Consider the following 27,114-nt stretch of genomic DNA (forward strand, 5'->3'; position numbering starts at 1 on the left):
TTTTTGAGGAGTATTCAATGTGAACAACAAATGTTCCAGCCCCCCATTAATGAGGGTCCTTCCACTATTTATAGTGGGGAAGGGATGGTTTCCCTTTTAGGGTTTAGAGGACACGTGTCAGCAGAGAATTGGAGCACTGCTGACCAACGGCTGGATGCCACGTGTCACTAGGCCATTGGGCCACGTGTTTAGGGTATTTTTACCCCAAACAGCTACAACAACATCACGCAGCTCAAAAACAAAAACAGAGGGCAGCAGCTTGGGGCGTGTTCTCTCTCTCCTCTTGGAGGGGATGGAACCCCTTTCTTCCTCTATTATTTTCATCAATTATATTAGGCTTAATCTAGTCTTTAATCTTTGTTTTCTTAGGTTGTAATGTAGATTAGAGTAGTTTAGAGGGAGAAAGTTAGAGGCTTTAATGGATGGTTGAGAGTTGAAGCTCCAATGTGACAATGGAGGATAAATTTCTTCAACAATCCAATAAGTTTTCTTTTCTCTATCCCAAATTTAATTGCTTTCTTTAAATTTTGCTGTCTTTAATTGATCTTGTAATTGATTTTGTGCTTAGTTTAATTTTTCCCTAATTTCTTGTTTATTTAGTTTAATGGTTTAGTTTACTTGTTCTTGCTAGTTAGGTTTTATTTAGTTTCTTGATCGTTCCTCTTTATTTTTGTTAGTTTAGATGAGCTTAGTTCCTTGTCTAGTTAGTTCAATCATGTTAGTTTAGTTTCTTAGCTAAGGTTAGGGATGATTGTTGATTAATGTACAAAATGAACATTTTATTGATGTTTTGATTGGGATTGTTGGTATATTGAACTAAGAATGAAGGGCTTAATGTTTGGCGTCTTTTTAGCCAATCGATATCATGATTTAATTGCTATTATGCTAGTTGTGCGGGAGTGAGCTAGTTTAATAGAAGAATTTTGTTGCTTAGTTGACGACGACCTTATAGGCGGGGGTTGAGAGTCTAATGGCCTAGTGTGTGCAGGAGTGACCTAGGTTGTTGAACAATTCTCCATGCTTTCAACTTGACTAATTAGATTATCAAAAATGTTTGTTTGCGATTGATTAGTGTTAGTATAGTGGTGCGTATGGTTAATTCTTTATTGATTTGAATGTGCTCATTGAGGTGTGTTTAATGCTTGCTTTAACTTGGGCTAATTGAATGCATGATTTAATTGCTACCCTATTTAGTTGCTTGGAAAAGAGCTATTTAGGTAGAAGTGAACCCTTTGAGTTGATAACGAGCCTCGGCCGGGATTGGGTGCTTAATTGTGTAGCGTGCTCGGGAGAGACCTACACTAGGCGAAAAAACGAATTCCCCACCGGTTCAAACCCCCCCTTTCCCACCGATTTTGAACTTTTTGCACAGGTTTTTACTTAGAACCGGTGCCAAAAGTCCCAAAAAAATATTTTAAAAAAAACTTTTAGCACCGGTTCTTTTCTAAAACCGGTGCCAAAGTGCCAAAAAAAAATAAATATTTTTTTTTTTGCATTTTTTTCACTTAAATTGATGTATAAAACTAACATATATATAAAGTTACATATTTTCATTAAAAAAGGCTGTAATATTACAATTTTTGTCTAAAAAATAAAATATAATATAGACAATGAAAATTTCTATTTATTCTTTCTTTCAAGGGACGGAACTGACCAGCAGAAGTTCAACCAGTTAGGATTTTTCCCGGCGAAACAAAAAGGTGTGACAGCAAAGACTTACTATAGTAAGTAACTAGTATGAGCAGCAGCCTATCTTCTTCCAAGCTAAGGTCTCATTTTCTATATTTATACTCTTTCCTTGGGATGGAACAGCCGATGCAGAAGCATCACCAGCATCAACAGCCTTCTTGCTGAAGATACAATGGATCTAACCTCAGTGAAAGCCAGCTCCACATTGGTTGCTTCAAGAGCAGAAGTCTCCATGAAGACGAGACCCTCCTGCTCTGCAAAAGCCTTCCCTTCATTAGTAGTAACAGCAACCAGATGCCGAAGATCTGACTTGTTACCAATTAGCATGACCACAAAATTCTGATCAGCGTGCTCCCGCAGCTCTCTCAACCACCTTGCAGCTTTCTCAAATGTAGCTTTCCGGGTGACATCATACACAAGCAAAGCACCCACAGCTCCTCGATAGTAGGCACTGGTTATGGCACGATACCTATTTCAACAATAAAGATAGGTCCAATTTAGTTAATTGCTTTCATTCACAAATTGGATAAGAGATAATATTAATTAACTCATAGCAAAGTATGCATACCATTTCTCATAGAAATTAAAAGAAAAGAATCGAGTTGTGAGTTCTAGAAAATGGAAGGGAGATAAATCTATATATTAAAAGAAAAAAAAGTTCAATTGTCATTCCTTAATTTGCCTCAATAGCAAAGATTCTAATGATTTAAGAAGCAGCAATACCTTAACAGTTACCTTGCAAACCAGATCATAACATTGTCAACAGCAAAGATTCTTCTGACACTGCAGCAATCATAACAGGGTTTAATTACAGCAGGGTGCTCCGACTAGACTGGAGTAATAAGAAGACTTTATTATAATATCTATCAGCTCAAACAGATAACTGAATCGAGGAGCTTTCAGATCAAGCAAAGGTATCAAAATTTGATAAAATCATATCCGGATCAAGAAAGATCAGTAGCATGTGATACCATACGTATTTTTTAAGTCATCAAGAGATTAGTTGGCTATATCAAGAGATTGAGAGACAAGTAACAAAAACAATACTAATATGATCTGATCTAGTATACAGAACCTTGTAAATAGAGAAATAACAATTTAAATGAAAATAAATAATAAAGGCAAAGCAAAGTGGTTAATGAAGATAGTTGATTGATAAAATACAAAGAAAGAAGGAGATACAGTAAGATGGAATGGAGAAGGATTTGGGTTAAGTTTACACTCCATCAGTAACACTACTGTTTAGTGGTAACAACCACTACACCATTAGTACAGTACTCCTACTATCACATAAAAACTGATGAAACATGAATCTCAGTTAGACTCCCAGATTTTGCAACACGTAAAATCAGGGGGATCAGTTGAGTGAGATTACATGGGAAATGATTTTTGCACTCCTGGTCCTTTAAATCCCAATTGCCCTTTCATTCTTCTTCATTCTTCCTGGAGTGTTAAAATCATCTCCACTTCCTACCCAGAAAATCTTGCTGGATCTAATTCATTAATTGACTCCACACACAAACAATAACCCTAAACCTACAAACTTTATTAATTAAACAAACTAACAGTACCTGAAATTTAGCTGGATCAAGTTGGCTGATCTTCTTTGAATTATAGGAGCAATTCTTCCAAGTGGTTATTTTCCAAGAATCATAAAGCCTTGAAGCTCCTTCCCACGTCGTAAAATTCACAAAGGCATACCCCAAATTACCTCCTATGTTAATTAACCAAATTCAATTAAAGGAAATAAAACCTGAAAAAGACAAGAAAATATAGAGAATAAAGACGCACTTGAAATCAATAGGAAGATAAAGGAAGTCAAACTCCGAACGAGCCTCAGCATCACTCCGACGCTTCTCATTCTCCTCACGACAATGCTCGTCTAACAGCCGTAGCAGCTCACCCCGACTGCATAAATTAATCTTTGCCTTTAATTTGTAAATAAAACCTGAAAAATAAATAAAGAGAATCGATAGTACTTAAGGCGAACTGGGATGTTACGGATCATCAGAGAAGTGCAATCACGAAACAGGTAAGTAGCAAGTGGAAGTTGAGCATCAGCATCACCATCACCAGGAATTTCAGTGCCAACTCCATAGGTATCAAATGATCAGCACCTGCCAGTATGTTATCATTAAGCACACTAGCTATCAAATCCAACAGGAACATTCACATTTTCTAAACAACTTCAACAGCAAGATTATAAGAAAGGGAAGCTAAAAATTTCATACCAGCATTTTTGTAATTTGGCCAAGCATATGATGATCCAAGGAAATACTAGTTTTCTATATAAATGAAATGTTGAGCAGATCTGATTGCTCCAATATATGATGTTTGGATGCTCTTGTTTATCACCAAATTCTTGGCACAAACCAGGTTCTGCAATGAAAACAGGTTCTACTAGTGTAAGAAGCTTGAGATGATGAAAGAACCTAGTTTCACTGTATTTTAAGTAAACTGAGGATCATAGTTCAACAAGAAGAATTCAAGATGTCAAATCTACCATATTATATGATGCTACAAACCCAGCGACTTGTAGTTTTTTCCATCTTAAAGCATTATTATCTATTTTTGGGCATCTGCATTTTAGTCCAATAAAGGGAACACATTGTCCTACAAGAGTAAAATATATGTTTTGATCTATCACAAATACTCAACTCTTTCTCCACTAATCAAACCAAAATTTTACTACAAGTTTTATTAAAAAAATTTCTGCAATACAAGTTCGACTTTAGCGCCTAAAGTGACATACTTTTGGGGACATACAGATTTCATTATAGTTCAGAATCAAATGCTACAACCAATCATAATATTTGAAGACATCATGGTGTAATGGTGTATGTTGTGGCCACATATAAGTCAGTCAAAAATGAATTAAGGAATACTATAATACTCTTAGAAAAAGGAGCCTAATATGTACTTGCTAGACGTGTGAATGACATATGATCTGAAGGGATAGTTGGAAACTTGGCAATCACCTTAAGCTACATTCACCGGATAAGGTTTGACTTATAATGAAACCAATATGTTGCACTGAAGTCATGAAGATTTGGCTCCAACGACAACAACCAGACTGTCCACATGAACGGTACACAAACCTCTAGTGATTTTCACATAGTAATGAACAGCACATACACTATAATGAGACATTGCTACAAGCGCATATGTAGCTAGCCAGAAAATGAACCTAGAGTAACATCAAAAGATCAACATATATCCTCCTATCTTTATTAACATCAAAAGATCAAAATATCTCCTCCTATCTTTCAATAGCATCAATATATAATCGTCAATCAAGTGTCACGACGAAAAAAGTTATTGGATATCAGACGTGTGAGGAAACTAAAACTAATCAATGTATCCGCAATAACAACAATATTGCTAGAAATTGAAGATCTAAATCCTAAAACAATTTATTTTTTTTAGAAAAAATGTTCTACAACTAAGAATAGTTATGTTTGCAACAATCACAGGAAAATAGAGCTACATCTACTCAAACAAACACAATTATTGATTGCTCACCTCTATCGTAGCATGAATCGCAAATTACTCCAGCAAAATAACGACGACGATAATCGCAGCAGTCACACACTAACAAACACAGTACACAAGAAATCTTCAATAATAAAAAAATATCAAACAAAAAAAATCGAAGAAAAAGGGGGGAATTGACAATAAACCCTAGAAAAAGAAAGCCCTGTCGCCGTGACAAGGAGGCCGTTGTGGTGGAGGTAGAGCCGTGCGTGCTTCAATGACAAACCCTAGATTACCACAACCCTAAAATTACTAAATTGAAAAGCAAATCAACGACAAACCCTAGATTGCGAATGAATTCGAGGGATTAAGTAGACCACAAGAAAAGTCTTACCTCGAAGCTGCTTCAATGGAGGTGAGAAAGCTCATAATTGGCTTCAATGGAGAATATAGAGCACGGCGAGTTCAATGGAGACCAGAGATATGGAGAGAGAAGGAGGTGCTGCTTCAATGGAGTGAGAAAGCTCGTAAATCACTTCAATGGAGAGAGAAGGAGGTGATGCTTCAATGGAATGGAAATTCGGGATGGTGGAAGAGAAGGCGAAAACGAGAGGGAAATAGGAGATGGAAAAGTATGGGGAAAGAAAGAAAGAAGAAGAAAGAAAGAACGAAAAGCACGCTGCCCGGTTTTTTTAAAAACATTTCGCACCGGTTTGAACCGGTGCTAAAACACTATTTCGCACCGGTTTGGTTTGAACCGGTGCGAAATCCCTTTCTCCTTTTTTTTCCTCGTTTATAATTCGCACCGGTTTGAACCGGTGCGAAAAAGATGATTTCACACCGGTTTAATAGGAACCGGTGCGAAAAGTCATTTTCCCAATCCCGCCCATTTCTTTTACCACCGGTTTTCAAGAACCGGTGCGAAAAGTGTGGTGCCTAATTCATTTTTTCTACTAGTGCTAGATGATTAAGATTTGCCCCTTGCATTTTATCGAGAATGTCCATGCTAATTGCTATGCTTGTGCTCGTCACATTAATTATGGTCGATTCCCCTTCCCTAGTGACTTTATCTCTTAGTTTCTAATTCCTTAGTTGTTAGTCTTCCCTTTTACTCTTAGTTCTCTCTCCTCATATCTTTTTGACCTAGCTTAGTTGGTGGTAGTGTGATGATAGTTTAGCCGTCTCCGCGGATCGACCCTTTACTTACCATTAGACTTGTCTAATGTAGGTTTAGGTATAAAAATATTGTTTGGTAGAGGGATAGTTAGTCCAACGACCTAATCTAATCCGCTCTTACCAAAATGGCGCCGTTGCCGAGGATGCCTTCCATTATCGTTGCATTACCTTATTCAGTCTAGGTCTTTATGCATATTTTTCTTTCTTTTTTTTTTTTATTTTTCCCTAAAAAAAAACAAAAACAAAAATATTTGAGCTTTCTTATTTGGTTGCTATTTATTTTGCTTCATTGAATGATGGATCAACTTGTCAAAAATGAGATGTCGTGTTCTTCTTTGCCTCAATTTGAACATGAACCCTTTTGGGCATACTTTAATAGGTTTGAAGAATTCTCTAATTACCATGATTGTGCCTTATGGGAGGCTTGTGAGATTATTTATTGGGGTTTGAATGAGTACACTAGGGGGGTTAGTTGAAAATGTGTTTAATGGTGAATTTCGAGCCAATTCTTCGGAAGAGGCTTGGGATTTCTATTTGGGGTTTGCTAGGAATAGTTATGAGCAAGATAATTATGTTAATTGTCGTGATTTTCCTAATTCTTGCATGAAATCTAATGATGATACTTATGTTCCCCATGATGAACCCTTGATGCATGATGGCAACCCCTCCCCTTTGTATTCCAATTGTGAAGAGATGCATTCAAATGTTGATAATGTTCATGCTATTTTTCATTGTTCTTCGAATGAGTGCATGAATTCCTATGATGTTTCAACACCCCAAATCCTCAATGGCATGATTCTTCATTCAATTCTCCTCTTTCATACTCGGTTTCTAATGAATTCCCCTATGTGTCTAATGAGTCTTTTTGTGAGGGTGATTCGGTCGAAATATTAGAGAAGGAAGAGTGTATGGATGAAGAGGAAGATTGGATTAAAATGATGGACAACAAAATTGCCCAAATAGAATCTTCCCAAAAGAATGCCTTTCCTTTTTCTCCCTCCTCCCATTTGAGTGAGCCTAATGGTAATCAAGAGAGTGAAACAACTCATTTGGCATTTGAAATTATAATTGAAGGTGATGATATTGTAGGTGATGGAGGGAGTATGGATGGTGAGAATTTTGATGACTTTGTGAATTCCAACCCCTCCACCCAATTTGAGCCTCAAAACTCTTCGCAACCCATTGATGATAACAATTTAGTGCAATTGGAGATTAGTTTGAGGTTGCTTAGAGAGAAGTTTGGTTTAGGTGATGATGATATACCCAAGTTTTCTCATGGTAACTTGGGGGATGTTAATAGTGATGATCATGCTCTTGTTGAGAATGAAGAGTCCCGATTGGTGATTGAGGATATATCGAAAATCTTTGAGGGTAGTGAAGATGTGTGGGAAGAGAAACCTTGTGATTAGTAGTTGAGGTTGTGAGTGAGATCCTGAATCTAATCCTTTCAACTTATACCCCTTTTTCAAGGAAGTTTAGCAATGTTCCTTCTTATCCCATCTCACTACCATATTTTCTCAAAAATCAACCAATTGAGGAGCCCCTTGTCTCTCTAAATCACCATGACCCAACTTTTAATTTCAACGATGAGCTTCCACCTCCCGAAAAGCAACTAAATGAGTTTGTTTCTTCTTTTCCTTCTTTTGATTTTTCTTTTCCTTCTTTTAATTTTTCTTGTCCCCCTCCCCTCAAGCATAAAGTCTCTTTCAACTTTGTGCTTGCTTATCATATGAGCATCGCATATGCTCTGTTTCTTGAAATGTTTTCCGATGCATATGACAAGCTTTTGCGTTCCTTGTCGAGGTATTTACTAGTAAGGTCAATCTTGGACCTTAAACAAGACTTTCTCGGGAAGTAACCTGTGTTTCTATTTCTTTTACTTTTCTTTATTTCTTTTAATTTTGTTTTTCCTCGTGTTTCTCTTTGTGTATAGGTTTTTGATGTCTATATCCTTGCGCATGGACCTTGGATCGAGAACCATAAGAAGAAACAAACCAAGGAATGCTTGCACTATAAGTGGAAGCATCAAAGAAGAGTGATTTGATGAAAATGAGTAAAATGAGTTCAATTGCGCGTTTCACACCCACCCATTATTTGGTTCACTCTTTCCATATTTTCTCTTTTATTGCTTTACCTTCTTATTCGCATGTGGTTTGAAAGACTCATGTTTGTGGTTTTGTTGTTTCTTTCTTCCCCTTCTTGATCTCTTGATTGCATGATTTACCCCCCATACATAACAAGGTTTATTTCTTGACATTGGTTATTCTATACTTGGATGGCCATGAGTGCCTTATTGACTTGACTTTTGGTATACATGGATTTGTTGATCATGCTTTCTTCTTGCGCTATTGTATATACATCCCCTAATTTTTCTTGCTTTGTGAATATTTGTTTGTATAAAGTCTTTTCTTTGGAAAACAAGGCATGTTTGCATATGTGTTTTCACCCGTTCTTGTTTTGGACTTAATGTTTTGAATTTGTATCCTTGAATGTTTTTCTTCCTAAGTGGTGAATGTGTGCACGGTTTGAGAATGTCATTGGTTGATTCTAGGATACTATATGCTAAGGTAGCCGGTTTATGAACTCTTGGGGTCCATGAAACCTTAGTTCATGGGAAAGTGGTAAGATGGAGTTGCTCTCTATAGTGGATGTGAAGCCCTTTAGTTGGTAATTGCTATTCATCCCTTGTGAGTTTCATTTATTCTACCTTTCATCACCTTGTTGAGTGGCAATTTTGGAACCTTAGCTATGCATGTCTTACTCTTTGGTTTGACTTTCTAGCTTCCCGAGACCGTGATCGAGCCACTCTAGGGGATGACAGGGCATTGTTCATTTTCCTTATCTTCTTTTTGTTTTGTTACTAATTTGGTTTTCTATTTTGCATTTGCCCCTCTTGCTAACCCTTTTGAGCCTATTCCCTTTCTTCATTATGAGCCACATTACAAGCCTTATGACCTTTCATTTCCCTAACCCTTAGTTTGGTGAAGCATTTTGGTTTGGGAGTTTGTTTTGTATTGTGTTGGTTTGAATGAAAATGTGGAAGTAATATGCTCTTTGGACCAAGCAAGAAAGTAAATTGTATATATTGTGTGTAATAAAAGCAAATGCATTCAAGAAAAAGCCGTCCATAGTTAAAAAAGGCAAGGACACAAAAAAAAAATTACAAAAAAAAAAAATAAAAATTAGTTGGTTTCGTTTTCTTCCCTATTTTAAGCATTGAGGGCAATGCTTCGTTCAAGCTTGGGGGGAGCATTCCTTCGTTTTTGTTTATACTTCGTGTGTCGGTGTTGAATAAGCTTGGGGAGTTGGCATTGTTGGTATTCTTGTTTGATGTTTGGTGACTTCTTGAGTTTGTTTTTGAGGTTTGATCACCCTTTTGCTTCATTTAGGAAATACCACCAAATTTTTCAATTTTTTCCCCCGCCTTGACCCCTAGCCTTACGTTACAACCAATAAAAGACCCTTAGACCCTTGAGGGTTGAGTCAACATCGGTGGAGGGAGATAGTCTTCAAACCTATGGAGAGAGTATGCATAGTTAAGATGTCGGGATGACCTTCTCATAATTTTCATTTCTTTATCTTTTTCCGGTTCCTTCGAGGAATCATGAGAAGCTAGCTTAAGGGTTGATTTGAAGCTAGAGGAGAGAACGTGGCCCGATTGGTTGGAGCGAGGGTGAATTGAGTCCTCATTAGTTCTCTATGCTTAGCATATTTTATGTTTCAATCAACCATTGACATATTGGAACGTGCATCCATTCGTCTATTTAGAAAATTTTACATTCATTGGTGCTTGTTCCTATCTCTTGTCCAAATATGAACTTGTGTTTTTCTTTTTGTTTTATTACCTTGCCTTGGTTTTTGTCAAGAGTTGTGGGTTAAACTCTTAGGAAACCCTCACAAAAGAACACTCGTCCTCTTAGGCGACTTTAGGGTTTAAATGGCTTATTGTTTGCGCTAAAAACAACCGTGATTCCTACGAAAGTGAGTTAGTGTATATTCTTCTGTTTCCCTTTTCTTTTTAGTATTGGTTGTCTACCTTTATTTCTAATTTGTATGTTGATCTTGCTTGAGTACAAGCAAGAGGCAAGTGTAGGGGATTTTGATAAGTGGCATTTATGCCACTATTTAGGCCTCAATTCCATGTCATTTCCCTACGCTTGTCGTTTCTTTAAGCCTATTTCGCTCGGTTTTCCCCGTTTTTCCAATCATTACGCTAAATCCTTTGTATTCCCCTCTTATTTGCCTATTTGTACTACTTTTGGGATATTTCTTATATTTTGTAGGCCGAAAAGGTGGAAGTCGAGTAAAGAGGGAAGTTCGGGAAGCCGTTCACGAGCCTCGAGAAGTTAAGCGCTATGGATCCATGTAAGAGGCCTTTAAAAGGGCTCTCTAGGCCTCAAAAGACCTCCCCAAGTTTTCTGAAGATGCCTTGGAGAGGGCCAGGAGAGGGCGCAGCCAGAAGGCCCACGGGCGCGGCCCAATAACCCGCGGGCGCGGCGAAGAGGGTCTGAAAATCAGTAAGTTCAGCGTAGACAGACCCTTGCTTACTCTTTCGGCCTTAACTTTTGATCTACACATCGGATTTAGGTGATTCAAATTGAGTTGTAAACTAGAATTAACGAGCTTTCCAACGGTAGGTTGCACGACCCAAGAGGCCTCTTAAAACATAAGTTATGGCCCTTTGAAAATGAAAAATGCTGTCAGCCCTCTACAATGAGCTTGCGCGGTTTCTACCTGCTTCGTGAGAGGGCTCTCACACCTAAGGAGAGGGCGCTCAACTTTAGCACTTCTCCAGCCCAATGCCTTCTTCTTCCATCCAAGAAAAACCCAACAAAAGAAATAAAGGAGAAGGCAGCAGCTACAACAACATCACGCAACTCACAAAAGAAAACAGAGGGCAGCAGCTTGGGGCGTGTTCTCTCTCTCCTCTTGGAGGGGATGAAACCCCTTGCTTCCTCTATCATTTTCATCAATTAGATTAGGCTTAATCTAGTCTTTAATCTTTGTTTTCTTAGGTTGTAATGTAGATTAGAGTAGTTTAGAGGGAGAAAGTTAGAGGCTTTAATGGAGGGTTGAGAGTTGAAGCTCCAATGTGACAATGGAGGATTAATTTCTTCAAAAATCCAATAAGTTTTCTTTTCTCTATCCCAAATTTAATTGCTTTCTTTAATTTTTGCTTTGTTTAATTGATCTTGTAATTAATTTTGTGCTTAGTTTAATTTTTCCCCAATTTCTTGTTTATTTAGTTTAATGGTTTAGTTTACTTGTTTTTGCTAGTTAGGTTTTATTTCGTTTCTTGATTGTTCTTCTTTATTTTTTTTAGTTTAGATGAGCTTAGTTCTTTGTCTAGTTAGTTCAATCATGTTAGTTTAGTTTCTTAGCTAGGGTTAGGGATGATTGTTGATTAATGTACAAAATGAACATTTTATTGATGTTTTGATTGGGATTGTTGGTGTTTTGAACTAAGAATGAAGGGCTTAATGCTTGGTGTCTTTTTAGCCAATCGATATGATGATTTAATTGCTATTATGCTAGTTTTACGGGAGTGAGCTAGTTTAATAGAAGAATATTTTTGCTTAGTTGACCACGACCTTATAGCCGGGGGTTGAGAGTCTAGTGGCCTAGTGTGTGCGGGAGGGACCTAGGTTGTTGAACAATTCTCCATGCATTCAAATTGACTAATTAGATTATCGATAATTTTTGTTTGCGATTGATTAGTGTTAGTATAGTGGTGCGTATGGTTAATTCTTAATGATTTGAATGTGCTCATTGAGGTGTGTTTAACGCTTGCTTTCACTTGGGCTAATTGAATGCATGATCTAATTGCTACCCTATTTAGTTTCTTGGAAAAGAGCTATTTAGGTAGAAGTGAACCCTTTGAGTTGCTAACGAGCCTCGGCCGGGATTGGGTGCTTGATTGTGTAGCGTGCTCGGGAGTGACCTAGATGATTAAGATTTGCCCCTTGTATTTTATCGAGAATGTCCATGCTAATTGCTATGCTTGTGCTCGTAGCATTAATTATGGTTGATTCCCCTTCCCTAGTGTTATCTCTTAGTTTCTAATTCCTTAGTTGTTAGTCTTCCCTTTTACTCTTAGTTCTCTCTCCTCATATCTCTTTGACCTAGCTTAGTTGGTGGTAGTGTGATGATAGTTTAGCCGTCTCCGCGGATCGACCCTTTACTTACCATTAAACTTGTCTAGTGTAGGTTTAGGTATAAAAATATTGTTTGGTAGAGGGATAGTTAGTCTAATGACCTAATCTAATCCGCTCTTACCAGTAGTGGTACCTTAGGGTGTGGCTGTGGCGGTGATGGTGCACGTGGTCAGGGTTGTGCCCGGCCCTGGGCATGGGCAAGTAGAATATCGTAAGTGTAAGACTCTTGTCCAGGGGGAAAGGCAGTCAGCTCGGGGTTAGGAAGAGGGAAAACGGGTGTGTAATCCTTCCCTACCCTCACAAGTCACTCTAGAACTTTGCTACAGTTAGGCTTAACCCGGTTCAAAAATTGGAAGTATGGAAAATTCATAAGAGTATCCCCCCCACAGTTGGTCAACCCCTCGTATCTAGACTCATTAAACCCCGCCTTCTTAATCGCTATCCTAGTGATTAGGCCGCCACAATGGATAGGGGTCTTGACATTGCTACTACAAGCATTGGCGAGCCTACTCAAATGGGTAATAATATATCGAGCAATGTTCAATTTCCCGTACCCATAAACATAATGTCCTAGGATAGCTAGCTCGTGGTTTTGGGCGTTTTGAGGTTCATGACGAGCTAGAAAACAAGTCCCCGAAAATCTTTGGAAGATTTTAGGGACAGGGTGGTGGAAAGGAAGGGCGCTAGCATGTTGTGAATTTGGGCAAGGTTTGCCCGACAAAGTGAGATATATATCATCGGCCTTATAATCTTCATGCCATTGGATGGGGGGATGGGGATCAAGTTCAAACAAAGTAGCAAATTCAACATAGGTTAAACTAACATTTCTATTATTCAACCTAAAATGCAAAATAGGACCATTATTTGATTGAATCACATTCAAGGAGGATAGAAATTCACATGTTATTTCTCTATAAGTGGGATAGTGCATATCAATAAATTTTCGCATGCTATATCATTCATGAAACGTCTAACATGCTCATATAAACCTAGAGATTGAAGGGTGTCTCGGTGTAACCACCGAGAAGGATTTACCTCCCGTTCGTAGAGGTTGATGAGCCGTTCACGTTGTTGCGAAGTTGCAATCTTGATCGTCGGCCACTGAGGTAGTTGTAGCTCTGGGTCGACTGGTGCACTCGAGCCCGAACCACGCCCCCCTTGTGTTCTTGCCCTCTTTCCAAACATCTTGAATATATTACAATTTTTTTTTCAAAAACACACAAAATTAGGATAGAAATAAAGAAGGTGAAGAGAGGAGAAGGAATATGTAAAAATATCTGAGTTTGGGTGAGAATTGGAGGAGAGATCTTAGAGAGAAGGTAGAGAAAATTGAGTTTTAGAGAGAAACTATGGAGGAAAGTGTAAGAAAGAAGAAAGAAAGAAGAAGAAAGGAGAAAGAAGAAGAAATCACGTAGGAAGGTATAGGCGCGCCCGGTCGGGCGATCTAGCGAATTGAAATTTGCTGGGCTCAAGCTCGGTCGGGCGTACTCTCGCCCGGTCGGGTGGGATTAAGGTTCCAAGTTTGCTTCCTCTCGCGCCCGGTCGGGCGAATTTGACTCTTTTTTCAAACTTTATTCTCGCGCCCAGTCAGGCGGATGTTCGCCCGGTCGGGCGATTTTTAGGATAAAATCTTTCTTTCCCTCGCGCCCGGTCAGGCGCCATCTCGCTCGGTCGGGCGAAATTGCTCGTATACGGACTTTCTGTCGCGCCCGGTCGGGTGGATGCTCGCCCAGTCGGGCGCGGTATAGTATTATGAGTCCAATTTTTTTTTTCTTTTTCTCTTCAAAATTTGGCTAACTCTTTTTCTCCAACCTGTACAAAATACTCTAAAACACATTAAATTCCCTCCTCTCAAAAGACAAAATAAGGGAAAAATTATTCTAAAAAGCAAGAAAATACGGGTTCCCTCCCGCAAAGCGCTGGTTTATCTAGGTCCCGCACGACCTTACTATATGTCGATCAAGATTAGATGGAATCGATTAGGTGAAGTAATTCAACTGCACCAATCGTAGCCCCTTCATGGTATAATTTCAATCTTTGGCCATTTACCTTAAAATCACCACTATGTTCATCATATAACTCCATAGAACCGAATTTGTTTGCCCTTTTAACAGTGAAAGGACCCGACCACCTTGAATTTAACTTTCCTGGGAACAGTTTGAGTCTAGAATTGAAGAACAAGACCTTATCACCCTCTTTGAATTCTCTCGGAAGGATCATCTTGTCATGCCATTTCTTGGTCTTCTCCTTGTAGACATGTGCACTATCATAGGGCCATCAACCTAAACTCATCTAGTTGGTTAAGTTGTAGTAGCCTCTTTTCTCCCGCTAACTTAGCATCCAAATTGAGCTCTTTAATTGCCCAATAAGCCTTATACTCTAATTCCACTGGAAGGTGACATGATTTTCCATACACGAGTCTATAGGGGGAAGTACCAATGGGGGTCTTAAATGCAGTTCTATATGCCCAAAGAGTGTCATCTAACTTATCGCTCCAATCCTTCCTAGACTTTGCTACCACCTTCTCTAGAATAGCCTTAATCTCGCGGTTAGAAACCTCAACTTGGCCACTAGTTTGGAGATGATAAGCTAAACCCATCCTACGGTAAACACCATACTTCTTGAGAAGGGTATCTAACTTCCTCTCATGAAAGTGAGATCCTCCATCACTAAAACGGCTCTAGGGACTCTAAATCTAGGAAAAATGGTTTTCTTAAAAAGCTTATGGACCACCTTGGCATCATTAGTAGGTGTGGCAATGGCTTCAACCCACTTGGATACATAATCAACGGCGACAAGGATATATCGATTCCCTTTTGATGAGGGAAAAGGTCCCATATAATCAACACCCCGAACATAAAAAATTTCACTTCCAAAATACTAGTTTGAGGCATCTCATGCTGCCGCGAGATGTTGCAAGTCCTCTGGCAAGAGTTACAAGCTTGAACAAAGGAGTGGAGTGAGAATCCTTAAACATGCTGGGCCAATAGAAACCCGACTCATTGATCTTTACAACCGTCTTGGTGGGACCATGATGTCCACCATATGGTGAGTTGTGACATCTTTTAAGTACACCGTGGACTTCCCATTCTGGAACACACCTGCGAAATAGTCCATCTGCACACTCACGAAACAAAAAAGGATCATCCCAAACATAATGTTTTACATAAAAAAAAAGGAACCTCTTTTTCTGTTGGTAGGACATATCAGGAGGTAGAGTACCACCCACAAAATAATTAGCATAATTTGCATACCAAGGGTGTTGCTCTACAATTGTAAACAAGTGGTCATCAGGGAAAGAATCATCAATAGGAAGAGAATCCTTCCCCTCATCATACCTGATCCTTGACAAGTGATCTGCAACAACATTCTTTGCTCCCTTTTTGTCTTTAATTTCCACATTGAAATCTTGGAGCAAGAGAACCCAACAGAGGAGCCTTCAAGTGTCACATAGAGGGAGAGAGTAGGTGAGGACCATTCAAAGGGGGGACCAAATCCCCTTGCTCACCAAGCAACCCCTCAATTTCGGTCCCCACACAAAACCGCACACACCTCGCCACTTGGATTGCTGGAAGCCTGCCAAGGCTGCCAGCTGGCGCCTAGCACCAAGGCTGGGCAGCCCAGCCAGCCAGCACGCAACACACGCGCAGCCAACGAGCACCCAGCACATGCGCAGCCAACCAGCACGCACGCATGCGATGATGTGTGCTGCTGCTTGGTGCGTGCTTGCTATGCGAGTGGTGTAGTGCTTGGTGCTGCTACGCTAGCATGCACGCACATCCCAGCATGCCTAGCACGCTGCTACAATGCTCGTGCTAGCGAGAGCGCTGCTGCTATGCGATGCCCAGCATGCACAGCCCATAGCAGAAGCACGCATAGCGAGCTGTTGTGCGAGTGCTATGCGATGCACGCTTGCGGCTGGGTGCATGGCCCAGCACACTAGAAAGCTAGCATGCTTGCGGCCTCGTGCACCAGCCTTGCTAGCATGCTTGGCCTAGCACGCAATGCATGCTAGGCTTGCGACATGGCTTACGATGCGCATAGTAGCTTAAGCTAGCCTAGCACTCGCATGCCTAGCCAACCTAGCTCGAACTTGTCGCTTGTTTGATTTCTCATCTCGTCGAATTCTAAACTCGACTCGACTTGCGACGCTCGGTTTCGACGCTCTAAGCTCAACATCCGACGTCTTTGTTCATAATACTCTAATGACTCATCTAATCCTTAGGATTGATCCGTCGTTTCGGATCGGTTATTTGATACAGGTACGACCCGAAGGGTTAAGCAAAGATTAAGCCGTAATATTAATTATGCATTAATATTACTGATCGGAAGCGGCCTCCACCTAGGCATTCTGATCACTTGACCTCACTGAAGAATTAGCTTTCTAATAATTCTGAACCCTCTATTGGAATAATACACTTGATGGAAGGACACCATTCCTTTCATAGGTTGAGAGCTCCTCTCTCTAGATTGTAGTTAAATTAGTAGTTTAGAGAGAGAAAGTGAGAAATTTCAATAGAGAGAATTCAAAGATTGAAGAATCAAGTGTGACAATTGCTTTGGAAATCTTCTCAACTATTTAATGAGCATTTTACTCTATCTCATCTTTATTGCATTCTTTAATTACTTGTTGATTTAGTTTTGTTGATTGATTCTTTGATTAGAATATTTTTTCTTCAATTATGGTTAATTCTTGCTTTAGATTTATTAATTGAATTCAATAGCGCTGCCATCTTCCTCATCACCTACGGGGCCCTAAGCTGTCCTTTTAGTTATGACCATAGTGTCCTGCATAGGCACAGAGACGGTCGGATTGGGGTATGTTTGCAGAGGGGAATCCAAGTGGGGGCAGGCGGCACTCCTAGTCCTAGATTCACCCATCCCTGGTGACCGGCTGATTACCCTAGGTCGTGCTGTGTGTGTTTGTGAAACCATTTTGAAAAACAAGGAATAACAAACACAGACGAAAATTTAAAGAACAAGAAAGAGAAGGAGCAGGCGGTTACATTGTATTGTTGGTACTGAAAGAACCTCTTGGGACGTCTGTAATGCAAGCGGATCAAACTCAAGCGGCAATAAACAAATTCTCTCAAAAGTCAAAGATTCTCTCGGAAAATATCTCGTGAATATGCGAAAATAAGGGGATGAAAACATATATATAAGGGTAAAAGTCCCAGGGGCAACCCTGACATTTACTCCAGAAGGTAAACAGTAAAAATATTGTTCACCCATACGTGTATGACACTTGTCACTGGCGTCACGTGCTGCGCCACGTCACCCCTGTGAGGGGAAAATGATTTGGGTATTTTACCCTGCCACGTGGACCAACCAGAGCGTGACACGTGTCCCCCTAGGGACAGCCCAAAGTGGACCTACCAGGGCTAGACATGTGGCAAGCAGATAACCCGCATGGAATTGGCGGCCTTTAAGGCCCAATTCCCTAGACTGCCCTAAAACGGCGTAACCCATTAGTCCTAGGTTTCCGTAACATAGGACAGGGGCACAAATCCCAATGACCCTATAAATAGGGAGATTTACCCCACTTTGGGGACAACAATAAATAATTAAAACAGGTAACTCAAAACCAGACGCATCAGTCCCAAAGATATAAGGGAACAGGGCAATGATCAATCGGGTCCAGGCAGGTCGTCCGACCAGCCATTTGGTCAGCCCTAGGCGGTAGAGGAGACTGCACTTGTTACGCGAGATGAGATAATAAAACTCATGTCAAGTTTCAAGGGAGAGATCAAGGATTTGATCACAAAGAGGACGGCTGGTCCAAGCAAGGGTTAGTCGGCCAAGAAGCCTTCTCACTCTGAGAAGAACAAGTCAGTCTAGGACCGAGAGCCCACTCCGCATCCTAAATTAAAGGAGGGGAAGCGGCCCTTGATTGATCTTTCCAAGATCTGATTCCCTGAGGCAGGGAAGAAGAAGGCCATCTAGCATGTCCAGCCGGATGGCTCAAAGAAGACATACTCTAATGCCTGGTTCCTAATCGAGCAGAAGAGAAACTGGCAACTGTTTGAGTCCGCTTCAACGTCGAGTGACCCAGACAGCATCCAGAATACCTCAATGAGGTATTCTTAATCTGTATGAGAGAGTCAGTTAGGCAGTCGTTCGTCCACAGTAGCCCTCAAATGATCCATTAGGCCACGTATGTGCCTCAGCAGCCATGCATGCCGTATGGACAACCTTACATGCAACCGACCCTCTTTAGGGGTCAGGCGGCGCGAAGGTACAACCTTTGGACTGGCAGCTCTATCTGCTAAAACTTGGGGAACAACCTTCTGCGTTCTCCAAGGAAAAAACCGAGGCGGCACAGCCGGCCAAGGTTAAAAATGTTTTGGTGGGTACTTATTATGGTACCACCAACCCTGAAGAACACCTCATCGCCTACACCAACCTCATGTACTTCCAGGGTTGGATGACGCCACCTGGTGCCCATGCTTCCAGGCTACATTGAAGGGAATCGCCCAACAATGGTTCGGCAATTTTCCAGCCGGCTGCATAAATAGCTTCAAGACGCTTGCGTTCTTGTTTGCTTCTAACTTCTCTATGAATATCCCTACTAAGAAAACAAGTCTTGACTTGGGTGCAGTGCAGCAGGGGGATAGAGAAGGGTTGTGGTCGTACGTCAGCCGGTTCAATTTTGGTGAGAATCCAGATTCAAGGGCTGTCTATCGATGTGGCTTATACAGACTTCTTCAAGGGTCTGAAGGACGGGTCGACTTTTAAGTTTGAACTCGTTAGAAAGAAGGTTGCCACCCTCCAGAAAGCGCTGATGGTGGCGGAAGCCTATATACAGGCGACCAAGCTCTGCTCCATCAGCAAGCAGTCGAACTCCAAGAAGTCTGAAAAAAAAGAGAATCGGCAAGCTCAGCCGGCTAAGAAAGCTGAAGAGAGTAAGAAGAGAAAAGAGATCCTAGCGGTTGATGACTCTGATCAGCCGTCCCAGATGAAAAAGAAAGAGTTTTAACCGTACATCCCAAAGTACGAGTTTAACAAAGACTGCTACTCCATCCTCATGGAGATAAAGGACCGGGTGACCATAGAGAAGCCCGCTACTACGAAAGGTTTCGCCAAAAATCGGAACAAAAACATGTACTGCCACTTCCATGAGGATATTGGCCACGACACCAACAAATGATATAGTCTCAAACGGCTGTTGGACCATCTGGCTGATAAGGTGGTGTTGAAGTCTTACATCCTAAAGTCTAAGGTGACCTTGAAGATAAACCCCGGGCAGTCGTTTTAAAAGGATGCCCAACCTTCTAGTAGTTTAGACACTAAAAAAGAGTCGATCTACACGATAGCAGGCGGCTTTGCTGGAGGGGGCCCAACAATCAGGGGCACCAAGGACCATGTCAGACGGCTGGATGTCAGTTCAGTTGATGAGGGTCAAGCGTCTAGTGACACGTAGGCCGGAAAAGTAATTGTCAGGCCATTCGGCTAAAGGAAGATTTAAACTTGGTCATCTTGAGGGGAGGACTCTTCGACATTCCCATCAATCGGATGACCCCCATCATGCTCGAAGTCCTCATTCTCAGCCATGTCTTCATCAGCTTTGCCCTTTTTCTCCGCCTGTGGCCGCTCCTCGTCAAGCTCTTCAGCGGCTTGCTCAAAACGATACTCCCAAACGGAGTAGTTGTCGTCAGGATGCAAAGCATTCCAAGCCATTCTCATCCGGATGGCACAGTCGGCCTCATTCTTCTCGACTAGCTACCTCTTTTCGTCCTTGGTTGCTCTTCCTGGTTGGCGAGTTTTCTTTTCAGATTCTCGTTTTGATGGCGGAGGCTGTCTGTTTCCCTACTGACATCCTCATGCTTCTCAAGCTCGTCCTTGGCTGACTTCAGCTTGCCCTAAAGCTCAGATACCCTCTTTTGGGCCACCTCTAGCTGCTGCTTGACTTGCAGGTTGGCCTCCGCCTAAGAATGCTGGATATAATGAGTGAGTGCTTTGGCTTGGTCTAGAGCAGAGACGGCCCTTTCTTTGGCACTCTTTACCTCTTTTTGTTTGTCAGAGAACGGCTTCTTGAGCCTATTCACCCGCAGCATGGCCTGCATCCGGCAAAGAAGATCATCAATATACAAATAGCACGAGAGGGGTCAGAAATATTTTCCAACTTAAAAACAGGTTACCTCAGCTAGAAGCGCTAAAATGGCATCAAAGTTGAGGGTGCCAACCCCCCTCACAGAGTCCCGCTCCTCGGTAGAGACGGCCTTCAACATGTTCTTAGCGAACTGCTGTATATCCGGTCTTTGGGTAGCATCTGCACATTCAACACTTGGTGAGAAGTAGACATAAGCCCGACCTATAGACCGGGTGTCTTCAGAGCTGTTGGGCGACTACTGATAAGACTTTACCCTATTAGGGTAAGGTAATTGATTGAAGGCACTAATACATGGGAGCTCAACCTCCAAGTCTTTAGGACGCCTGTCTTTGCGTCCGCCTTTTACATGCCCGCCTGTTGCTGCTGAGCCGACAACAGCAGTGAGTGGTTTTCCACTCTTCGACGTCCGGGGGACATCCGGGTTTTTAAGGGACTAGAGAGAAGCAGACGACTTGCCGGCAGTAGAGGGATGGGAATCATCCCTAGACATGGCGGTAGATGGATTTTTCTGCGCCACAGATATCCTCGATTTAGAGGGTGTCCGGTCCTCCTAAGCAAACGGACACTTCAGTGGCTTATCGCCAAAAGCAGGCGGCCTCGTTGATCCTTCCTAAAAATTAAGTTAAGCCGTCAAGTTCAAGCCAATAAGGTCCTCCTGACTGTGACAATTGTGGAATACTTACATGATCCAAATGATCTTTCTTGAAGATCTGGTTTTTCTGCCGGATCATTTGGCGATAGGTGGAAGCAGAGCTCGCGGGTTTCTTACTCGGAGATAGCTGCGACATTGCTTCTTCTATAAAAAAGGTCGAATGAGTGCCAGTAAGAAATAATACGAAGAATAAATATATATTTGCTAGACGGTCTCATCCGACCAGCTACCTTTCGTTTTTTCTGTGCTAAGACCGCAGGCGGCTAAGTAAAAAGGGTCCCTTAGCCACTTAAACCTAGGGATGTAACTATGGGGAATTATCTCCCTTTTGTTCCCTCCCTCTAAGGTTTTGGTGGAAACCTTGAATAAGCCAGGCGTTAAAATTTAATCCAAGCCTTCATTAGGAACAGGCGGGAGGATCGCCTTCTGGCCTAGAAGGTACGGGTTCCTAATCCGAGTGTTATACTACCGATCCCGCCTGGTATCTGGCGAAGAGATGATGTAAAAACAGCTCCGCCAGGGTCATCATGAACCCCTTGTGACAAGTTAGGGTGTACCACCCAGGGCCGACTGCCTTAGGAGCCTTGCTCAAATATTGCATCGAAGCAAAGGCCTCAAAGCCCGGTTTCACCCCCTGCATCTTACACGCGGCGACGTACCCAAGAACGTTCACCCACGAGTTAGGGGCGAGCTGCCAAACACTCAGGCGGTATCCGTCCAGGATTTTCTCAACGTCTTTATCAAGGGGAAATCTCAAGCCCGCCTATATCGCTGCTTCGTAACAGCCAAAGCATTGATCCCCATAACTTTGATAAAATGGCCAGACGACTGTATCATTCAGGTCAGGTTTCACCCCCTGCATCTTACAGGCACCGACGTACCTAAGAACCTTCACCCACGAGTTAGGGTCGAGCTTCCAAACACCCAGGCGGTATCCGTCCAGGATTTTCTCAACGTCGTTATCAAGGGGAAATCTCAAGCCCGCTTGTATCGATGCTTTGTAGCAGCCGAAGCATTAATCCCCATAACTTTGGCCAGACGACTATATCGTCCAGGTCAGGGACATGAATCTCATATCCGGTCCCCATGACATAGGTGTCCCGGAATTCCTCAAGCTTTTTTAACATATTTCTTTAAGTCCCAACAGAGACATGGGTGAAATAGGTAGTGATTCTTTTCGAGTAGAAGAAGAATCTTCCCCTTGTCCTCTTTCAGGAGAGGCGGCCTCCTCCTTTGAGTCAGAGGCAGAATCAGAGCTTTCTGGCTCTTCATGGGATACAGGCACCTTAGTTCTATTTCGGAACCGCGTGAAACACATCCGATTGGGATGACCCTTGTTCAAAGCCGGATGCACTATCATTAGCCTCATCATCTGACTCGTTCAAGATGGAGTCATCCTGCGTGCTTGGAGTGCCAGGTGGGTGATCAAAAACCTCATCTCTTGGCACCCTAATAGCGCCTTCATCTTCCACATCACCTATGGGGCCCTAGGCCGTCCTTTTACTTATGACCATAGTGTCCTGCATAGACACAGAGACGATCGGATTCGGGTAGTTTTCAGAGGGGAGTCCAAGTGGGGGCAGGCGGCACTCCTAGTCCTAGATTCACCCGTCCCTGGTGACCGGCTGATAGCTACCCTAGGTCGTGCTGTGTGTTTTTATGAAACCATTTTGAAAAACAAGTAATAACAAACACAGACGAAAATTTAAAGAACAAGAAAGAGATGGAGCAAGCGGTTACCTTGTATTGTAGGTACCGAAGGAACCTCTTGGGACGTCTGTAACGCAAGCGGATTGAACTCAAGCGGCAATAAATAAATTCTCTCAAAAGTCAAAGATGCTCTCGGAAAATATCTCGTGAATATGCAAAAATAATAAGGGGATGAAAACATATATATAGAGGGGTAAAAGTCTCAAGGGCAACCCTGACATTTACTCTAGAAGGTAAATAGTAAAAATATTGTTCACCCATGCATGTATGACACATGTCACTGGCGTCACGTGCCGCACCACGTCACCCCTGTGAGGGGAAAATGATTTGGTATTTTACCCTGCCACGTGGACCAACCAAAGCGTGACACGTGTCACCCTAGGGAGAGCCCAAAGTGGACCTACCAGGGCTAGACATGTGGCAGGAAGATACCCCGCATGGAATTGGCGGCCTTCAAGGCCCAATTCCCTAGACTGCCCTAAAACGGCGCAGCCCATTAGTCCTAGGTTTCTGTAACCTTGGACAGGGGCACAAATCCCAATGAACCTATAAATACGGAGATTCACCCCAGTTTGGGGACAACATTCAATGATTTAAACCACTTAATTCTCTCACCTCTGATAAAACACCTAATCTTGGAATCCGAGAAGATCTCACTTTACTTTCCACACCTTTTTACATTCTTTGACCGGTTCTAACTTGATGGTTGGAGGCAGAACTCCACCCGACCGGAGTCTCCGTTGTTTTGCAGGTACAGGCTCCCAGAATCTAGACTTAGTGACGTAACTCTCTCAAGGGACACAAAAAACCCCGAAACAAGTAGCTTGCTTGCTAGGGTTTTAGTTAGGCTTGCTTGATTGATTATAAGATTGATTTGGGAATTTGAGTAGCTCTTGTATTGTAATTAGATTGGTTGAAAGAGGTTTGCAAGTTGTTTTGTTTAATTGGAGTAGCTAACCATGATGTTAAGCATGATTACATGATTAAGTTCATTATAATTGGTTGAGAATTGATCATGTTTATTCGATTATTTTTCTTAAGAGGGATCTTGGTTAGATACTATGAGGATGATTGGTTGAAGGCTCCTAATTGCTCCTATTATTTGTCTTTACATTACTTGAATTGCTCGATTCCTTGATTAGCTTAACTATCATGAATGCATGTGGATCTCATTCCCTATATTAATTTTAATTGATTTCTTAGTGTTCATAGATGATTACTTGTTAGTATTATCTTCTCACATCTTTAAGATCGACCTAGCTTATTAGGAGTAGATTAAAAACAATTGACCATAACCGTTTCCAGTAGTTGGACCCTCGACTTTCCTTTATACTTGTATTTAGGTTAGTTAAGTGAAAACACTTAGCCATACCTAATTTTTCCCTTTGTGAAGATCAGGGACCCTAAGCAAATAACCTTGAAAAGAATGGTGTCCTGCGAACAAGTATATTATTCCGATAGAGTGTTCAGAATTAATTAAGTAATCGAAGTGCCTAGCTAGAGGTCGCTTGTGATTAGTAATATTAATGTATAATTAATATTACAGCTTAATCTTGACTGAACCATTCGGGTCACACCCAATCATGTACCCGAACCGAAGCGACGAATTAATCCGAAGGATTAAATAAGTCAATAGAGATTTTACGAACTAAGATGTCGGATTCCGAGCTTAGAGTGTCGAAACCGAGCGTCAAAAGTTGAGTCGAATTTATGAATCGACTAGACGGAAAAATCAGCCAAACGACATGTCAAAATATTGTCGTAGCCTCGCATTGCCCTAGCCAAGCGAGGGCTAGGCTATATAAGGCTGCTAGTCATAGCCGCTAACAAGGCCGCAAGCCCAGTTGCCCCATGCGGGTGTTGGCTGGGGCTTGCTGGCTGAGCTCGCACGCTAGCAATGCTAGCAAGGCTAGCCGCATGCTAGCGTGCTGGGCCTCGCTAGCTGCTGTTAGCGCTAGCTAGCCAGGCTAGCAGGCCCAAGCACTCGCACCAGCGCGTTGCTGCTGCTGCTAGCACCGAGCTTAGTGGCTTGCTGGTGTGGGAAGACCCAGCTGGCAGGCCAAGCCGAGGGCTCGCGCTCCAGCATGGCTGCCTTGGTGCCCAAGGCGGGCTGCCACTTGGCGGCTTCCTATTGCACCCGGCCATTTTTTTTGTTAGGGAGCAAGGGAGGTGTGGTCCTCCCATGTGGTCCTCACCTAACCCCTTGCTCTCCTTGTGCCACTTGTTGTTTGGTGATTGTTTTAGCTTTTTAATTTAATTTAGAATTAAATTAAATCTTATTTTGCCTTTTTACCAACTATCCCACATTGAAAGATATGGGAATTCTTGGGAACATTTCCCTATAAATACCAATTATTGGTATTGAGATTTTCACTTGAGTTGGTGAACTCTAAGGGATCTCCAAAAGCGAGAAAACCTTAGTTCGTAAACTCTAAGTTATTTTTACTCTAGCCCCGTCTAAGCTACGGGGTAAGGGCCGGTTGCGGTTCGGTTAGCGAAGGTGTGAGCCGTCGGAGGTTTCGTACTTGTGGAGCTTGAAGCTTTCAAGTCCGAGCTCATTGAGTGAGCGAAGCACGCGTCTAGGGTGAGTTTCTTTCTCTCTGTTCTCTTTATGTGTTCGTGTTTTATTCATTTGCATGCTTTTGTTTATGTTGTAGTTATTGTGCATGCGATCCGATTTTCAGGTTTTTGTTTCTGCGTAGTGTCGGACATCACGAAACCCAACAGCGGTGTAAGAGCCTCTTGCATTTAATTTTTACAATTAAAAATTAATTAAGGTGATTTAAATGGATTTATATTTCTGGTTTAGCACCCTAATTTGATTAGGACCTCATTTTTAATTAGATTAAAATCGTATTTGTGCTAATTTTGGCCTACGAACCCTGATTTCGACTCAAAAATAGTGAATTTTGGGTAGGATCGATGTTCTATATCATTCTTTATCTACATAGTTTTTAAAAATAACCTTCCAGAAGCCATAATCCACCCATAAAGTGGTTTTTCGAGAGGTTTTTCGTTTTTGACGAAAATTTTAAATCTTTAAACCTTGATTAATTATGACATGCAATTGTTGGATTATGTGTTTGATTATATCATTAATATTCTGCAATTTTAACCCTTATTAAGCATGTTTATGAAGTCATAATTGGTGCTTAATTTGGAGAGCTCTTATTTTCACGTAAACTTGCAATTTCACATTTTTGCAAATTAATTGTTTGGAGTGTGAATGTTTATATTGAATATGTATTTTTGAAGCCCCTAAAATGTTAAAGATTCAATCTTTAATTGTTTATTTGGTTGGATCCTAATTTGCTAAAATCCATAATGAACTAATTTTGGTTTTAATCATTTTTAAGTTGATTAAAATCTTAAATGTTCATACTTGTGCTTGAAATATTATTGTTTTTCATATTGGAAGATTACAATATTCAAATATGCATAAGTAAGTGTTGGATAAATTTTTCATTGGATGATTATTTATTTTTTCAACCTTTTTTGTCAAATCTCATTGGTAATTTCTGTTAGTTAAATTAATTGTGAGAATAGCCCTCAATTTTTGTTGCATCAAGTTGAGCCAAAAATAATTTAAAGAATGGTTCTTGAATTAATGTTGGTTTGTGCACTAAAATTTAATTTAATCAAGTTGGACTTGTTTTATTTTCAATATTGCTCAATATTAGTCTTAAAATCAATTTAGAATTAATTTTTTATGTCACACAAAAATTCTAAATAAAATCTGGAAGCACAACAAGCACAAAATCGAAGCCGAAGCTTCGAGTTCCTAGGCTCGACCAGAAGGGCTCCTTGCGGTAGCCTACATGTTGCTGCCGAGGCAAAGCATGTGCAAGTGTGTGCGAGTATGTGCAAGAAAGCGTGCGTGTGGTGCGTGGGGTGCGCACTGCCAGGAAGTACCCAGCTTACATAGCAGCACCTGCAGGCCAGCACGAGCATGCGCAGAAGCACGATGCTAGCGCCAGCGACACGCAAGCATGCTACGACGCTGCCAGTACTAGCACGCTGATATGGATGTGCGAGTAGCACCCACGCACAGCAGCAAGGCATGGGGGCCTAGCAAGTCTAGCCTCATGGCTTGGATGCTAGGCGCTCGGCCATTGAGGGACTATTATTTTGCGGTTTTTTTTTATTTA

The 27,114-nt window shown here is 41.5% G+C and overlaps 1 protein-coding gene and 1 pseudogene across 1 annotated transcript; both read right to left on the reverse strand.

Moving 5' to 3' along the window:
- Nucleotides 1-1,552: 1,552 nt before the first annotated feature.
- On the reverse strand, nucleotides 1,553-5,825 carry LOC110682859 (annotated as a pseudogene).
- Nucleotides 5,826-14,760: 8,935 nt separating this feature from the next.
- On the reverse strand, nucleotides 14,761-15,093 carry LOC110682857. Its single transcript, XM_021859200.1, has one exon. The coding sequence runs from the start codon at nucleotides 15,091-15,093 to the stop codon at nucleotides 14,761-14,763; it is 333 nt and encodes a 110-aa protein (XP_021714892.1).
- Nucleotides 15,094-27,114: the final 12,021 nt, after the last annotated feature.

This window comes from Chenopodium quinoa, unplaced genomic scaffold (assembly GCF_001683475.1).
Source record: "Chenopodium quinoa cultivar QQ74 unplaced genomic scaffold, ASM168347v1, whole genome shotgun sequence".
NCBI lineage: Eukaryota > Viridiplantae > Streptophyta > Magnoliopsida > Caryophyllales > Amaranthaceae > Chenopodium > Chenopodium quinoa.

Bases quoted from the DNA above. Each gene is read 5' to 3' on its own strand.
- LOC110682857 (XM_021859200.1), bottom strand. From the start codon at position 15,093: ATGGGTTTAGCTTATCATCTCCAAACTAGTGGCCAAGTTGAGGTTTCT.